Consider the following 19817-nt stretch of genomic DNA (forward strand, 5'->3'; position numbering starts at 1 on the left):
AAATTAGATCCTGAAAAAGGTAGAATAAAGGTCTTTGTTTCTTAGTAATGAATTCATGCAATTTGTAGCTAATTTATTCTAAACTCCCTTGAGACCATGTAATATGGTCTATACTTTCTACAATAAACCTGTATTTAAATGCCCAAGCAAATTTTAAATCTATATAATACATATGGCAACTCTACTTATATAAGTTAAAACATTACCCAAAAGAGATAAATTTTATGATACTTAAGGAATTTATGTAACTGTAAAATGGTCAGTAAAAACATCTTTGATATAACATGTTAACTTGTTAGCTTCTTTGGTCAATTTCCAAAGAATTAAATGAAAATAAAATGTACTTTTTTAAAAGGCTGCAAAAGCTAGACAACCTTTGATTACTGAAAATGTGTCTGAAATCTTCAATGGCTTCTGTTTATCAATATGAACATAAAGCATCTTTAAGCTATCGATACACAAAACCTCCAGTTGATAGAGGTTTCCACTTAAAAGAATTTAAGATAATAATTTAGTATAAATACTATGATTACATCTGTAGTGTTACACATTCGACAATGCTGGTATAGTATGTATATATATAGGCATTTAGAAAATCTAAAGCTTCAACTGCTATTACACAGTGAAATGCACTTTCTATGATTAAGTATAATTTTTTTAAATAAAAGTCATTAATAACAGGTGCCAACATAATAAAATTAAGATATTTAAAAATAACCATGAGCATAACCACTACATGTAGATTTGCAAAAATCTTGGATCATAATTGTTCTTATTGTGCCATTATTCAATACTTGGAAGTCCAGTTTGCTAAGATAGTTTCCTGATGTACACAAAGAACAAAATGAGCTCCTTCCATACCCTCCCCCCATATTCTGTCCCCTGAGATTCAAAGCTTAATATGAGTTCCATTTTCCAGAGATAAAAGGACTGCATTAACAATGATGTGCCCTAGCTTTCTTCTTTTTACAATAAATTACCATATTTATATTTTGATGCTGTCATATGCTAGAGGATATTAAATATCCTTTTGTAATAATTAACTCTTTAAACCAAATTAAATAGCTTGGCTCAAAACAGACTGTGAAAGTTAAGAGAATATAATTCTACTACTATTTATTTTGCAATTATTTTAATAATCAGAGCTATTTCATTTATTCCATTACTGATTTTAAATGAGAAATGCAGTAGCTAAAAAGCTCAAATCTTTCCTCCTTTAAGATACAAACAAGAATTTGAATTTGGGGATTTAGCAATAATAATCTGGTAACTTCATAAATACCTCAGGCTAAATCCTAATACAAAAACTATAAGCAACTGCTAATTTTTAAAATTCCATCCATAATTAAATCAAATATGAGCCAGTTAGTGATATTTTTATTATAAACACAATTGTTTCTGCAGTAGACTAATAAAATGCCATGGAAAAGAACTCTCCTTTATATATACAATACAAACAGAGAAGTCTTTTTAGGAGTAAATGTAAATTCTCTACTTTTCAAGAACAATCTAAAAATTTCTGATGGCCTAGAGATATTATAAAGATTTTTTTTAAAAAATAAAAATCTCTGTATATGGTCTGAGAAAAAAGTTTCTTAGAAATACAAAGAAAAAACAAAATTAATATTCCAAATTAACTTTTAGGATTTTAATAAATATACAAATCAATGAGAGCTGTTATAATGTAACCTTTTATTTTCCAACATTAAGGTGATCGTTTATTTTCTGCAAATTAAACCACAATAGAAAGATTTATGGTTATGAGAAAATACTATATAAGCATACTTCTTAAAAATATTATATGCAGGGATCCCTGGGTGGCGCAGCGGTTTGGCGCCTGCCTTTGGCCCAGGGCGCGATCCTGGAGACCCGGGATCGAGTCCCACGTCGGGCTTCCGGTGCGTGGAGCCTGCTTCTCCCTCTGCCTGTGTCTCTGCCTCTCTCTCTCTCACTGTGTGCCTATCGTAAATAAATAAAAATTCAAAAAAAAAATAAATAAAACCTATTTAAAAAAAAAAAATATAGGGATCCCTGGGTGGCGCAGCGGTTTGGCGCCTGCCTTTGGCCCAGGGCGCGATCCTGGAGACCCGGGATCGAATCCCATGTCGGGCTCCCGGTGCGTGGAGCCTGCTTCTCCCTCTGCCTGTGTCTCTGCCTCTCTCTCTTTCTCTCTGTGTGACTATCATAAATAAATAAAAATAAAAAAAAAATTTTAAAAAAATATATATTATATGCAAATATACTTGAATTTAGAAAGGGTTCTGAAAAAAGGGTAGAGTCAAGGTATGAAATGACTGCTCATGAGCACCAGAGCCAGGTGAAATAGGAATGAGTTTAAAAAATTGTCAAAATTAAAATATAAATCCTAACAACCTTTTTGAAGCTATATAAAGAAAAAATAAAAACACAATGCACATAATTTATATGTAAAAGACGAGACTGTACTGACAAAGAGCAAGAGAAGCAAGGGACTAGCTAAATAGCCTATCAAGCTTTTTGTCTTACACAGAGTAGTCTCAAGAGATAGTTTCCCTCTAGAGTGAGATATTTAGAGTTTAAAAGGCCTTTGACAAACTTAAGGGTCATTACAAATAGGAGTAAAAATAGAATACACAATATTGACCATAACAATATATATATTATGGACTGTTCATATTCTTCAGATTTCTTATGCTGAAATGTAATCCCCAGTGTGATGATATTTTGAAGCAGGGCCTTTGGGAAGTCACGAGGATGGAGCCCTCATGAATAGGTTTAGTACTGTCATAAGAAGAGGTCAGGGGCCCCTGGGTGGCTTGGTCGGTTAGGTGTCTGACTCTAGATCTCAGGTCACATCTTACATCTTGGAGTTTTGACTTTGAGCCCATGCCTAGCATGGAGCCTACTTTAAAAAAAAAAAAAAAAAGAGGCCAGAGAGCTAGTTCCCTCTTTTACTGCCATGTGAAGATACAATGAATCTGCAATCTGGAAGAAAACCCTTTACCAGAACCAAACTATGCTGGCAGCCTGATCTCAGACTTCCAGCCTCTGGACTGTGAGAAATAACCAGCCCAATCTATGGTATATTGTTACAGCAGTTTGAAGTAACTTCTGGGTGGGGGGAGGAGAGAAGAGGGTTATGCTGGAATACTTTTGTGATCCTAATTTATAAAACAAGGTATAAAACACAACAATACATAAATATATTTTTTAAAGTAAAAAAGAAAAAAAAAAACAGGACTACCTGAAAATTTAAAATAAAAAGATTAAGGATCACAGAAGATAATTTTAAACATGTCTGATTCCTCACATCCAATTCTGAATTATCAGCCTTTTAAGTCAAGTAAATATCTTTTGAGGATAGAATTTGAGGGATTCCTAGCAAGGGATGTGATTTGTGGCTTTCTCCTGCCTGGGCTAAAAAGAGCCCCAAGATGAAGACCGAAAATTAACAAATCGTGAGAGGAGCACACACCACAGAAATCTGTGAAAATCCTAGAGACAAGGGAATCACCAGCCCCAGGTGACATGCCTAGCCTTCTTGGACCATTAGGAGCTAAGGTTGAAAATGTCTGAGCTACAATGTACACAATAAGCAGGCAGGGAGGCTTTCCCCAGTTATTTAGTGCAGAGAACTAGAAACCTCTATAAAACCGATGCAGTGCATAAAGAATACATATTTTCCCTTGTGTTGCACTCCAACAACCAGAGCTGAGCCCCAATGAGCCAATAACGAAAAATAAGAACAAGAGAGCCCATAAAGAAAGGAAAAAGAATCAAACTGACTTAGAATCTCATCTTCAACAATAGAGCCAAATGACAACAAAAAAGAAAACAAATGTACCTCAAAAATTCTATACTCAAGACATGATTAACCTTTCAGGAAAAAGACAGATGTACAAATTAAGAGTAATAACCTATGCTATCATTGAGGAACTTACTCAAAAAAATAGTTGAGAGAAAAATAAGATATGATTATCCAGAAAACAAATGAATCTGAACAAGAAACAGAAAATAAGGGAAAGAGAAAATTGGTAGGCGATTAATCTTGGAATAAATAAATGCTACTAAATTTAAACTAGATGACAAACTGGATATATGCAGTACAACAGCCAAAAAAATATATTGTTGATTAAAAGGAATATCTAGGGTTTAAGACAAATTCTAAAAAACCAGCTTTTTAAAGTAAAACTATTAAGATGTTTTAGTAATATACATAGGGTTGAGTTGGGGAAAATTTCTGGTAAATACTCCAATAAAACTTAGGTTGGGGAAGGTAGTGAGAATAAAAACATTGCAAGGATTTCATCTGGAGAAACAGAGAAAGGTAAACATTAGAAAGTATTCCAAGTTTCTTATGTAATAAGAGGGGAGAGTGAAGCGACCATCTTGGTAAGGGAAATAGTTGGTATCTTAATTTCAAATAATAGAGAAACATATATCTAATTATGAATATACGGAAAGGAAAGGTAACCACTAATACAATGAAAAAGTATCATATAATTCCTAAGTTAACAAGGAGAAAAATGCAATGAATACTAATGTGATCAGAGTTTTTTTTAAAGGAAAAAAATGCTAGCAGGTAAAATAAGTAATAAACTTAAATTACAGTAGAAAGAATAAAATCAAATACCTTAACATATTAATTTTGAATTACCTAAAATCTCTTGTTACAGACAAGAGACTAAAGAGTGAGGTAAGTAAAACCAAACACATTTTTAAGAATGAACTTAAAACAAAGTAACAGAATTTCTCCAACAAAATATTTGGTTTGATATTTAAAAAGAATAACTATATTGACCATATACAAATCACAGTTTATCACTACATCCTTAAAATATATCTACAAAATTCAGTAAGATGGCAGCAAAACACAGAGCATGTGGCTTTTCAAGTTTCTTCTAGTTTGCTCATTTGGAGCTAAGTGCTAGCGATATGAGGGAAACTCACCATAGCGAAAGTTGTGGAAAATGCCAGATAGAAAGGTAAGGGGAGAAGAGGTTCACCAGCATTCTAAAATTCTTGTATCCTCAGCCTGGAAACCAAGAAAACCCTAGAAAAGTTATCTAATTTGATTGTAAAAAAATTGTCTTTCATTAGCCATCTAGATGAACTAGATGTTAGTTCAACACCTGACATCTACCGTATCACATCAGTGCATTATCCACTGATTTCATAAAAAGCACTAGTCATCTAATATGCACAGTTGCACTATCAATGTGTAACAATGACTGGTCCCTGCATATGTGTGATCATGTATTTCCTATGTCCCAAAGTCAGAGGATCTTAGCATGATAGTTGTAGTCATGAACTACCACAGTGAAACAAAAAAATAAATGGGCAAAAAAACACCCAACAAATTCAAGGGGAAAAAAAGCATAAGAAGCAATATTAGTATCAAACTAGAAGGAATTTAGAGTTAAAAGCAGTAAAAATAATAAAGAGGTACATGATATAATGGCAGAAGGCATGATTTGAGAGGCAGAAATATTAACTTTAAAATCTGCACATATCAAACAGCATAGGATCTAAATATAAAAGGTATGCAAAGAGAACGTGGTTATAATATAAGGCTTCAAAACATCTCTTATACAGGGCAGAACTAGTAAAATGAGTATAGGAATTCACTGATTCAGTTTTTAAAAACATACAATTTAATAAATACAAAGAAAATGTTACATTCCTCAAATAGTGTAATATTGTTGTATGTCCAAGGAAGATCTAGAAAAGTCAACACATACTAAAGACACAGTTAACAAAATAAAAAATTTTAAGATTTTACAAGCTAGATTTTCTAATTAAAATTCAGTGAAAACAGGATAAAAACAAAAGGCAACAAAATGTGCCTGGTTAAAAAGATAAAAGTTTTTTTCTTTTTGAAATTATACCATAGGAGTTTGACAATATTTAAACTTTGACAGGTCAATCACAAAGTTACACCTTTCACAGATTAATCCTAAACCCTGAAATTTTCCAATCACAGGCTTCAAAAAGCAACTTTTATTTATCTTTACAAGTTTAAGTAACAGCCTTAGGCATCACCATCTGTCATACCAGCATTTGTATTTTGTTAAGTTCCAGTATGCCATACGTCAGACGCATATGATTATTTACGTGATTTAGAAGATTTAAAGACTATTTTTAAATGGATTTCAAATCTATTTTTCCTCATTATATCTCAAATTCAGTTATCCCAGATTGTTCTTACTCACTTGATAGTTTTTTCCACTATACTGCAGCCTTTAAAAAGGTGAAGATGTTCCTTCCTCATAAGGAAGAAGAACATAAAAAGCTCTGAAGTGATTCATGCCTTGTAGAAGTGTTTGTGAATTGTTCCATAATAAGTAAAAGCCTATTTGATAGAAAATTACCAAAATTAATTTTATAACATTGTTGTGATAACTGTAATTCAGAAATTCAATTTAGAAAATATTCACTGAATATACTCCAGTGCCTGGCAAATAGGAAAAAACAAATGAATGAATGTTCAACAAGGAAAGAGTTAGCAAAGAAGTACAGGAGGCAAGCTTCTCAGATATTATACTCTTGCTACAAGGTGTGTATTATACTCCAGGTAGTATCTGACTTCTGAAATCATGTGCAACATTTTATGCATACATTCCTCAGACTACATTTTATAACACTGACATATTTAAATAATATAAACACATCTTTAAAAAACACAGAATGTTCTACATTTGGGATCTGTTTACTGATTACTCATGGTTAGACTCACGTTGTATATTCACAGTCAGAATACCAGGTAAATGAAACACACGATGCCTATCTTCCCTTCACTGCTAATGTTAATTTTGATAAGCCAGTCATAGGGTTATCCAATTTCTCAACTGAGTAAATACTATTCTTCCCCATGTAAATTAGAAGCAATCCACAGAAAGACATTTCACAACCATAAAAATATCCTGTTTCTCACAAAAATTTTTCTCCTGGACTTAGCATCCATTGATTATTCTTGCTTGAGCCAATCTTCACTATGATGGTGGCAAAATGTTTTCCACCTCCAAGATTCCTTCCACATTTACCAGTGAGCATTCTACTTTACACAAGACTATCTTTTCTCCTCATTTATTATCAGTATCAGCTCATGGGTTCCTATTTTTGTCAAGGTTTATAATTTATTACAACCCTTCATTGTTTTGGTGCTGCTCACACAGTCCTATATTTAGCCATTAGGAGTCACTTTTACTTAGCTCTTGTATCCTTTCAACATGCCCCCAACCTTTTTCCTCTTTTATTTTTGACCACTTTCTTACCTTCTGGCATAAGAAGATGTTCTAGGGTCATCCTCCAATTTCTCTGCCTAGCCCTAGAAATAAGCCATTTCTTTGAAGATATTTGATTCTTGTTAGTGGGAAAGGGGATTAGAAAGCAGCATCTTGGTGCTGGATATATTCATTATAATTGAGGCATCTGCTTCTGGGTTTTGCCAGTAGACGGAGCTAGGAAAAGTGTTTACATATGTGTCCCACCCACATACATACAAATATACATATTTATATATGTCTATATATGCTTATATATTTGTATATTGTGCACATATATACATATTTGACTATTTTAAAAATTCAAATCCATTCTACAGGATTCTTCACTGCCTTCTTCTATTCCATATTACGGTCTTCCTCTTTCCTCAATGAGAACCCTGACTCCCCAAATGAGTACTCATTTGTTCAATTCCTAACACCTGTATAAAACAGTCTTACATTTCTACAACCATTACACTGTAACAAATCTACTAAAAAAGAGTTCAAAATTTTAGAGTCCTCTCCATCTCATCCCTCCAGAGGGTCTACAGTCGAATATTATGTTACCTAAATTTTCCCCCACACCCTGAATATGATTGATTCAAAGTAGGAATTTAACTAGCATTTGTTTAATCTATACAACATTCCCCAGAGGTATCTAAGTGACAAGCTTCTCATAACATTAAAGCTAACTTAGAGAAATTGTAATTAATGAAAATATACATTAGATTAGAGCAAAAAACACAAGTAAAAGGTTCTCATTGTAAGGAATAATTTAAAATTAATAAATATAAAAGTTAAACTCCAAAGAACCAAATGATAAAACTAAGATGACACCAACTTCTCTTTTAAATTAATAAGTGAAAGGAAGTAATTTGACTTCAGAGTGAGGTCATCTGCAGATATTCTGAAACCGCATGATCCTTTTCTCCTACTAGTAACTCACAGGCACTTTGACTATGATACTTATTTTTGGTAAATGGACTGGGAAAGATTTTCTGTGAAGCAGGGAGGAAGAAACCCAAGAGTAAACAGGAATTAGTAATACCTACTATAGAAAGCTAGGCAGAACTAAAAAGTCAGCTGTAACTCCTCCTTTCCTCTCCTAGCCCACACTGGAAATAAAATATAATCAAGAATTTAATAAATTACCTAAAAGCCTAAAATCCAAGGAAGCATTTGTCTTTAAAAAAAAAAAATAATAAGTTTAGGTGATGAGAATATTTCAAATAAGGTAACTAAAGCAGTTACCATGGGCCATTTGCTAGAAGATGAAAATAGCCATTATTACATACAAAAAAAAAAATACTACCAACTATATGCCAAATAGCTTAGTCATTTAGTATGTAATAAAGTTGACTATATTAGTATTTTCCCCTAATTTCGCTTATTTAAAATAATTTTTATTGACATATAAATAAAATTTATGCATTTCATTCCAAAATAGAGCAAAGGAAGAGGAAAAAACAAAAGAAAAAGACCCTGCTCAGCAAAGAAATGACTTTTTCCCCCATACAGTCTATTAGCCATATTCTTGCTGACTTAATCCTTTCTTATACAAGAACACTTTTTTCAACATTTCAAATATTTTACCACTCTAATTTCCTTCTTAAAAATAAAAACACTAGCTCAAATAAGCATAAGAAATAGAATTAATCAATGTTTTTAAATAAACCTGAGCAAAAGGAAAAAAAAAAACCCACTCTCGTTGGCAGAGTAAGAAGATGTTTTCATATATTTTCAATAGAAGGTGAAGTGAAATCATGTAGTTGATTCTACTAATTTGATTGTGCTTGCTAGTAAGCTGGCATTTCTCAACTTCAAGTGCACAAACCTAAGATGAAGATCAGAGCGCCTTAGCAGATGGAGAGGCCAAGTTCCCTTGAAGAAGGACCTAACAACACTCCTCAAGCATATATTGTATAAATCTGCCACCGGCAAACAACCACCACAGGCCATATCAAGCCTAGCACCTGTTTTTGTAAATAAAGTTTTATTAGAAACAGCCACACTCATTCATTTATATATTGTCTGACTGCCTTTGCACTAGAATGGCAGAATTAAGTAACTGAGACAAAGACTGTATGGCCTGCAAACCCAAAAATATTTACTATCTGACCTTTTATTAAAAAGATGTGCTGACCTTTGCTGTAAATCTTCATCAAATTATTCTTCAAAACACTAGCAGCGCTTGCTAGGGTGATTATGCACTGGAAAAAAGAAATACTCAGACCAGTCAGGAACTCAGACAGACACTTTAAACAGACATTAATTACCAGGGACGTAAAGTGCCATCATGGTCTCTCAGAGAGCTTAGGGAGGTCTGGTGATAAATGAGTTTCCGGCTCAAGTTTAAATCTAAATAGAACAGTATGTCCACAGATGCAACCTGTGGTTACTTTCCAGTTCCTGAAAGTATAATTGGAACAGAAATATCTGGAAACTGGAAGAATTTCCACCTGGGCTCTGTGACCCAGGGCATAAGCATAACTATACTAGGAAAGCCAAATGAAAGCCCCTATAATTTGCTCTCCCTGCCAAGGATGAAAAGCAAAAGGAATAATACATCCATATCCCCAAGGCAGGTGCAAAGATTAGTGACACTATCCAAGACTTAAAAGGATGTTGGAGTGATAAAAATCAATCATATATCATTTAATTTACCTGGTTAGCCTATTCAGAAGGTGGGTGATTGTGAAGAGTGATTATAAACTACCATAATTTAAACAGGTTGTGACACCAAATGCTGCAGCTGTTCCAGACGTGCTATCTTTAATGAAGCAAATCAACACAATCTGAAATCTTACATACAACCACAAGATGGCAAATATATTGTCTCTATGTTAAGTGAGGTACTATCAGAAGATATTTGCTTTTGCCTGGTATGATCAACAGCAAAATTCATGGCCATCAACTCTTCTGCTTTTTGTCATGGTATAATTCATAGAGGCAGTGGTCCTGTTTTCTTAATAGTTAATATATACTTAGTATTTACTGTATGACATGAAGTGGATTAAATGTATGTACTTTCTCATTAAATTTATAGACACTTCTATTATCTACATTATACAGTTGTAGAAATGCAAGCAACACAAAGATTAAAAAACCTAAGAGTGGCAAAGCTGAAACTGAAACCTTGGTGGTAAAATCTGGAGCCCCATTGCTTAAGAGGATCTACCATACTAAGTTTGATGAATAAAAGACCTACTTTGCTTGCAAATTTATGTATTTTTTTTAGTTGACTGATATTTGGGTTGTTTCCACTTTTGGCTATTATGAATAATATTGCCAAGAAGATTCATGTATGGATTTTTATGTGGATATACGTTTTCATTTCTATTGGATATAGATCTGGAAGTAGACCTGCTCAGTCATATGATTAAGTCTATCTTTAACATTCTGAGGAACTGACACATAATGGCTGCACCAATTTACAATCTCAATATCAATGTTTGAGGATTCCAATTTCTCTATATCCTTGCCACCACTGAATATTATCTTTATTTTCTTCAGAGACAGTGATCACTTTGACATTACACAGAACAAAACACTGATCCATGACACTGATGACTCTGGGCTTCCACTTATTAAAAATGAGGAGGAGGAAGCATATAGTTCTTTAGATGCCTTAGTAAGACATATGTGAGACAGAAGATAAGAGAGAAAATCCACAAAAATTAAGGGGCCCATTACTGAAGTAAGATTTCTAGGAGTCCAATTGCCCAAGATCTGTCAGATAATCTCTCCAAGGTGAAAGACAAGTTACTACATGTACTCCATTTACTACTAAAAAGGTGAGGGAGGGGGGGAGGTGGGGGCACACTGCTTGACAAGCATTTTTAAGTTGGGATCAGAACAAAAGAAGGCTCTATAACAAATCCAGTTTGTAGTATAAACTGTTTTACTACTTGAACCTTATAACCCAATATATCCATTATCTAAGAGCTTTGGGCAAGCCCCAACAAGAAAACCATACTAGTCTTCAGGGTTTTAGAGCAAAATCATGCCATTTCCTAAAGATCATTATTCTTTTGAGAAACAGATCCTAGCTTGTTATTGGACCTTGAAAGACACTGAAGGCCTGATCATAGGAAACAAGTAACCACATGATGACTTCAGTTGCCCATGATGAAAGGGGCTCTATTTAACCCACTAAGCCATGAAGTGTAGGGACAGCTGAAACAAACTATTCAGTAGTAAAAATGCTACATAAGACGGGCACCTGGGTGGTGCACTCAGTTAAGCCTCTGACTTTTGATTTCAGCTCAGGTCATGATCTCAAGGTTGTGGGACTGAACCTCTTACATCAGGCTCCACACTGGATATGAAGCCTGCTGAAGATTCTCTTTCTCCCCTTCTCAAGAGGGAGGGAGGGAGAGAGGCAGAGAGGGAGAAATTGGTGTCAAAATTTTGATTTGCAAATAAGAATACTTTTATATCAAGGAACACAAGAATGTCCCACTAAATTGGAAATTGAAACTGCTAGTTAACCGTTTTGTGCTTCTCATATAACTGAACCAACAAGTGAAAAGAAAGAAAAAGAGACAGAAATTGATTATTGACTAGAGTGACCAATTGTATTACCAAAGAAAAGTTGGACTGCTGCTACAGAAACCATTAGGAAGGACTATGTCTGGAACCTAGGATGCTCTGCCTCTTATCCATATCCTCCATATCCAAGAATAAAAGTTAATGGAAAACTATATGAACAAACAATAAACAAAGGTAAAACCACTGAGGATCAGACCTACCAGTATTAAAGGTTTTTGTGTCACCCCACCAAGTAAAAAGCCTGGATCATCTCAGAACAAAGGAAAAATGAAATGGACAGTGGAAAAAGAAAGCTTCAGCTATGAGGTCTCATGACCAGTGTCAGGACTGCTGATGTTGACTAAGTTAATGATTCAGTCATCAGGTAATAGATATTTGCATGGAACTGTGACTGAATTTGAGGAGTGATCAACACTGCCCAGAGATAGATATCACGACTATCTCCTAGAAATGGGTAAATGATTGAAACCCTATATCCCTACACTTTGAATTAGTAAGAGAATATATGCATCTCAAGTCAAAGAATACTTTTGCTGTTCTCTGGAAATTGAAGAACGTGTAGAATCGAATGGACAATAAGTAACTACAGAAGTACACTGTGCTAATACTAAGCTATGGTCACTTGTTTCAAACTCACCCTCCATGCTCCAATATGTTATTCTTAAACTCCTGGTGGGTGAGACTAAAGAAGAAAGAAAGGACCTACTCTCTTTGTTTGCACATAAGTTTTCTACCCCTGGGTGACAATTGATTCCAATAGTAACAGCTGGCTCTATTAAAGTTTTTCCCATAGTCCTAAAACTAGCTTCACTGGGCCCCCTCTGAAAAGTCAGCACCTGCTAGCCAGTAAGTTTACCCTTCCTCAGATGTCAAAATTCAGAGCCATAAGATCTATCCTCCAAGATCTTAAGGCAACAACACCACCAGCTGGCAGTGACCTTCTAATGAGTTCCAGGAGGCCCCTGCAAGCTTTTATGTTTTAATAATTCACCTTCATTCCTTTGTTCCTTACATGGTATGTGCTTCCTACAGTTACTATCTCTTTTTTTTTCTTAAAGATTTTATTTATTCATGAGAGACACACACACACACAGAGAGAGAGAGAGAGAGAGAGAGAGAGAGAGAGAGAAAGGCAGAGACATAGGCAGAAAGAGAAAAGCAGGCTCCATGCAGGGAGCCCGATGCGGGACTCGATCCCGGGACTCCAGGATCACACCCCCAGCCAAAGGCAGACACTCAACCGCTGAGCCAACAAGGGATCCCTACTATCTCTTAAACACTTCTTTGCCTTCTCTCCTTTTCAGTTCTTTAGTAACTGCAATTCTTCATATTAAATTAATTCTGTTAAAATAATTGCTGTGGTTTTTGTTTTTTACTAGACCCAAACTGATATATCTATTAATATCACATAAATATATGTGAATATAAAATCAAACAAGAAAGTTTGTAGGTCTTTCTGTAGTAGGTCTGGTGTAGTAGGTCTGAGTTTAGTTTCAAACCTCTAAGATAATCTTGTATCTCAACAGACTGGACCCACTTGTAAAAGACACCATTTATATTAGTAGCAACTTCCTAGAAACATATATGAAGACATAGAAACCTCAAAAGATTAATACAGTTAAAAAAAGAGAGAGAGAGAGACATTGAGTATTTTTCATCTGCCTATTATAGGTGATACTTCAATATGATTCTTATATACACATCTTTTGGTATTTTTATTTGTTTATATGTACATTTCGCCATTTAATATTTCTTGAGTGTCTACCATATACAAGTCACCACACCAGATACCAGAAATACAACTATGTAGAAGGCAAGATCTCTCCTTTCACAAAACTTGAAGCATACTTCCTCAGGATATATGCTACCTTACTACCAGAAGAGTTGTACCATTTTGTATTCCTATCAAACGGAAGATGGAAGAACCTATTTGCTCACACCCTAATCAACCCAATCAAAATATTTGCCAAAGTGACAGATGAAAAATTAAGCTTCATTGTTGTTTTAGAATGCATTTTCTTTATTAGAAAGAGCAAACATCTTTATCTTTTCACAGAAAAGTGCAGCTTCATTCAGAGCACTTTCCCCCTGACTTGATTAAACAGGGCACACTTTTTGTTTTTTAAAGATTTATTCATGACAGACACAGAGAGAGTGAGAGGCAGAGACACAGGCAGAGGGAGAAGCAGTCTCCATGCAGAGAGCCTGACATGGGACTCGATCCCAGATCTCCAGGATCACACCCTGGGCTGCAGGCGGAGCTAAACCACTGAGCCACCTGGGCTGCCAGAGGGCATACTTTTAATCCATGATATAACCACACAGGCTACTGAGGTTAAATTAATAACTATAACTACCAAAATGACAAAAACAAACATTTATTAGGTTCTATGCTACACTCTTCACATGTATCATTTTACTTAATCCCTACCAAACCTCAAAAAGCAGTTATTATTTTTCCACTTTATAACCCAATAGGTTGAAATTGCAAAGTCTATAATGGCAGAACCCACATTTATTTTGTTAACTCCTGCAATTTTATAGAGAATAAGCAAATTTTCACATCAAATCTATGAGATAAGAACTATTACTAAGGACATTTTAGAGATTAGGAAGCTTAGAAAGATCAAATAACAAGAAAGTATGTAACAGTAACAAGAAATGACTGGAGCTAGGAGTTGATTCTGTGCAGTCTTGGCCAAGAACCCATGTCCTTAACGATTAGACCTGTGTTTAACCACTATATAATATTGCCAAGGCTATTTTAAAATATTTGTTACAAAAATTCTACAAATAAAACTTTTGTGGCTTTATTATGTTGTTCTCCAGGTGTTTAACAATTTATGATTAATTATATTAATAAGCTGAAGATATATGCATTTTAAAAGGGAAAAATTAACAGGGATTAGGATCAAATGAGAAATAATTCACATAGAAAATAGAATTTACACAGTTCAGCAAACAAAAGAATTGCAGGAGAGACAAAAAGGAAATATGGACTTTTAAACCTATTTTAATTAAAACAAAAAAGACAGGAAACATTTAAATGCTTACCATGCAACATCTGTTCTATTTTACATATATTAGCTCATTTAATCCTTTTAAATCTTATGAAGTTGATTTCTATTTTATGAATGAAGAATATGAGCCACAGAAAAAAGGAATGTGTCACACAGTTAATAAGGATATTTAAATCCAGGCAGAATCTGTCATCTAAACTACTATGCTATACAAATAATAAGTTTGTACTACGCACTATAAGCCATTAACATTGTACGCAAGAGTTTGCACTTTCCAGGATAGACCTCTGTAATCCTAGCTTTTGACACAATGACCACAGTTTGGTTGCAGGTAAGTTAATATAAATATGACATTTTTAAAAAAAGATAGCTCTCAGATGAACATCTATATTGTATGTCTATAAAATTCAATACAATGCAAATAGCTAATATATACAAAAATTATTTTAGGCCATGATAAATCAAAGTTAATATACCCCAAATTTTCAGAAATGGTACTAAAAGGAGTTTTAAAAAGCAAAGTTTAGATTTTAATGCCATCTAAAGGGCATTTAACACGTACGTTTTTCTATTTGTATTAAATTTTAATCTAACAAGAATCTATACTATACCCACTTTATTATAGCAGCTGAGTAAGACTCAAAACAATATTTTGAAACATAAGACTTCATTGAAGAAAAAAAAACTGAAGACATTTTTAAGGCCTGGTACTTAAATTTTTTTAAGACATTCCACTCCATCCTAAGCTTTAGATTAGATTAGCTTTTAGATTTAGAAATATTTAGAAGTACAATCAAGAAAGGAAATGAGTTTGTCTCATAGTATTTTAATATCTTAGTACCACTTCACTGGTCACATGCTATGATTCTTAGAATTTAGAGATATGGCTACTCTCCTTTCAAACTATTCCAGGCATATTTCTTAAAATGCTCTCTAACATACAACATTTAACAAAGCATTAAATAAAAGCTCACTCATTTAGTGAAAACTACTGTAATACCTAATTCTTTACATTAAGAAAAGCTTATTACTCTGGCTAACTTAATAATACATATGTTTTATGTAATAGTTATCACACCATATTTCAAATTAAATACTCTATTTTTGAAAACTGACACTACATTACATAAATTATGTACCTATGCAAATGTACCTTGCACATTCCTATCATAAAATGACCTTAAGTGTTGACATGGTGGTGTGTTTTAAAGATGCACCAGAATCAAAAATAATTCCTTTTTTTTCCTGTAAGAAGACATTTAAAAAGAGGTAAAATTTTAAAAGAAGAAAATATACTTAAAAACATACTAAGAACAAAGCAAAACTGGGATGACAAACTACTAAACTGAATTACATTTTGCTATATTTAACTGCAGTAGAAAACTGCAAGAAAAATTAATACTTCATTTTTGTTACTTAGAAAATGGACATTCAATATAGAACCACATACAGTTTCTCGGTGCTAAGATTTATGATCTGTAAAAAGGGAAACGAAGTAATATTTCAAAACTCAACAAAACATCAATAAAACACACACAAAGCCCTATGACCCAGCAATTGTACTACTAGACATTTACCCCAATCATACAAACGTAGTGATCCAAAGGGGTACCTGCACCCCAAAGTTTATAGTAGCAATGTCCACAACAGCCAAACTGTGGAAAGAGGCCAGATGCTCACTGAAAGATGAATGAATAAAGAAGATGTGATACACACACACACACACACACACACACACACACACTGGAATATGACTCTGCCATCAAAAAAAGATGTGGATAGAACTAGATGGCATTATGCCAAGTGAAATAAGTCAATCAGAGAAAGACAATTATATGATCTCGTAATTGGAATTTAAGAAACAAAGCAGAGGAGTATAAAGGAAGGGAAGGAAAAATAAACCAAGATGAAATCAGAGAGAGACAAACCATAAGAGACTCTTAATCGTAGGAAACAAACTGAGGGATGCTGGAGAGGAGGGGGGTGGGGGAGTGGGGTAACTGGATGATGGACACTAAGGAGGGCACATTATGTAATGAGCAATGGGTATTATATAAGACTGATGAATCACTGAACTCTACCTCTGAAACTAATAATACATTATATGTTAATTAATTGAATTTAAATAAAAACACACACACAGGGCTTACACTGCTTGAGTATTATAAACACATCATCAGACAAAATAGGAAATTAAGTAATAAAGCAATGTAAAATTTTTTATTTCATCTTTGGAATCATATTTCCAAAGAACTACATTCATCTATGTCTTTTAAGGAGAAAAAAAAAAAAAGATGCAGGCAGCCTATCAGAATCCCTCAGCCTCCAACTATTTTAGAAGTGAGGCAGTCTTCTAAACAGCAATTTCAGAGAACACATCAAGTCTACACTCAGCTTGCATAACTATTGATGGACAGGTTCCACAGCAAGTTGGCAACTCAGAATATCCGCATACCAGATACTATGTTGGGAAGAATAATCTTGAATTTAGTACTTTTCAATACTTATCCAAAGATTTTATATATATATGGGGCAGTTTTAAAAACTTGATTGATAATATATGATTATTATTATTATTAATAATTACTAGCATGTTAATATAAAACATTTATTGATGCTGTTGGTTAATAAACTTAATTGGTATCGATACTAGTATCAATAGTTATCCAAAAATTAAATAAGAGAAATAATATTTTTGAATAAGTATTGGTAAGAAATAAACTCAAGATTATTCTGGGTTGCCAATGCTATTTCTTTAATCTTTGATATCAATTGATGGAGAAAAAAAAGTATATATATGTATCCCATATGATCCTATAAATAGTAAAAAATTTATCTATCTATCCTTGGATGAACTTAGACCAATACAGAGTAAAATACCCAAGCAACAGTATTTGAGGCCCCAGATAATTGTTCCAACTAAACTATACTTTGCTACTAAGTCAGAAACTCTTAGTTAAGGATGTAAGATATTAAATATTCTATCATAAAAACTGACACTCATATGATTTATTAAACTACTCTCTCTCTCTCTCTCTCTCTCTCTCTCTCTCTCTCTCTTTTAACTTAGGATTACACCACACTGCATAGTATCCTTTATCTAAAAATGCAGTTTCTTAAGAAACTTTATCTTCTGGAGTCTGGACTCAAATTAACTGATCATATATCCTTTGTTCCATTAAGCTGCAAAAAGTAAATCTGTAGTTTACCTTTGCCAAGTAAATAAAAAGGATTTCATAGCATGTACTAGTAAACTTTTAATCTTTCAGTGTTATCTTATTTACTTTTTCTTTATGATTTCCTTTATTAAACATTTCTTATTTTGGTGTTCCATATTTACTTATATAAAAGGTCATAGAGATTTGTACAAGGTTTTGAGAAAATAACGAAAATATTCAGGCTAAAGCATCTTTTTATTCTAAAATCACAACCAATAAAGTCATATAAAGAAGATCAACCAGTAAATGAAAAACAATGAACATTATGAAAAATCTTAATGAAAGTCAACAATTAAAATATGGAAAAATGTTTTTGTCAGGCAAATGCAAGTTTGAAGTAGTTTCTTTCAAAGCAAAAAAGGCTTACTTCAAAACATTTACTTATAATAACAATGATTATATCTTACATTTATAATTCATTTGACAGGAACTTTCAAGTAAAATCTATATTCACTTTTATAATTTAACAAAGTTCATTTTTTATATTAGAAATAACTGTACTTTTAAAGACCAAAATTTTTAAAGTTTAAAGGATAAGTACAAAATGTTAGTAGCTCTAATAGCTGAAAATCAGATGTATGGGTATATACATATATTGTAAAATAAGATATTTTACTTTTGTGGGGGTAAAGTACATGTAAAGTATCCAGTAAACAGTGAAGTCTTATACAAATAGTATTATTTCATGTAAAATTGGTGGCAAAAGTGTATACTTACCCTTCTCCTCCCATTCTTGTTATCTTTAGGCGAAAATCCACAGAATTCAGACTGGGAGGCTTCCATTTCAAAATATCATCACATCGACCCGGTTTATATTTCTAAAATGAATTAAAATAACAATGGTTAATAAGAAGCTAAAAAGTTAAAAATAACAATTACTTTATACAGTAAACTTTGTACTTTTTAAAACAAAGTATAATTGATATACAATGTGTTAATATCAGGTGTACAACATAGAAGTTTGAAAATTTTACATATTCTACATACATGCTGCTCACCACAAAAAGTGCAGTTACCATCCATCATCACACACAGTTATTACAATAGACTATAGTCCTTATGCTGTATTTTTCATCCCTGTAACTTATTTATTTTACAATTGGAAGTCTGGGGCCCTCAATTTAAGCAAAATTTTATTTTTATTTTAAGTAAAATTATTACTTTTTTTCTGAATGTTTTTTTATTTTTTTTATTTATTTATAATAGTCAGAGAGAGAGAGAGGCAGAGACACAGGCAGAGGGAGAAGCAGGCTCCATGCACCGGGAGCCCGATGTGGGATTCGATCCCGGATCTCCAGGATCGCGCCCTGGGCCAAAGGTAGGCGCCAAACCGCTGCGCCACCCAGGGATCCCTGAATATGTTTTTATCTTCAACTGATGACTGAAGCTAGATATCTAACTTCTTAGTGATGGCCTTTCTCCTTTTCCTGACAAAGCATGCAGACCCTTGTTTGTGAAAGTCCAGAAAAAGAATGAAACTGGTTATGCTCTCCAATCTTCTTATGACTTAAAGGAAGTTTGATCAGTTTTTAAAATTATTTTGTCTTGTTCAGCTTTACTGTGGGATAATTTACAATGAATAAAATTAATGAGTGAATTTTAACAAATGGATACAATCGTGTAACCACTGCCAAAATCATGATATATACCACTCAATCACCCCAAAAAGTTTCCTCCTGACATGTACACTCAATTCCCTCCAAATCTCTGGCAACAGAGACCTTCTTTCTATTACCCTTCTATGTACGTTTCCTAGAAATCATAAGAAATTCTTAACAAAAGGT

At 33.6% G+C, this 19817-nt stretch overlaps 1 protein-coding gene across 2 annotated transcripts in view; it reads right to left on the bottom strand.

Moving 5' to 3' along the window:
• RNGTT (RNA guanylyltransferase and 5'-phosphatase) overlaps positions 1-19817 on the bottom strand; it is a 320891-nt gene that overhangs the window by 118819 nt on the left and 182255 nt on the right. For both annotated transcript variants that reach the window (XM_055330807.1, XM_055330806.1), the window contains one exon: positions 18751-18851. In XM_055330807.1, coding sequence (XP_055186782.1) covers positions 18751-18851 — 101 coding nt within the window. The remainder of the gene's footprint in view (positions 1-18750; positions 18852-19817) is intronic.

The sequence above is a fragment of the Nyctereutes procyonoides genome, unplaced genomic scaffold (assembly GCF_905146905.1).
Source record: "Nyctereutes procyonoides isolate TBG_1078 unplaced genomic scaffold, NYPRO_anot_genome, whole genome shotgun sequence".
Lineage (NCBI taxonomy): Eukaryota > Metazoa > Chordata > Mammalia > Carnivora > Canidae > Nyctereutes > Nyctereutes procyonoides.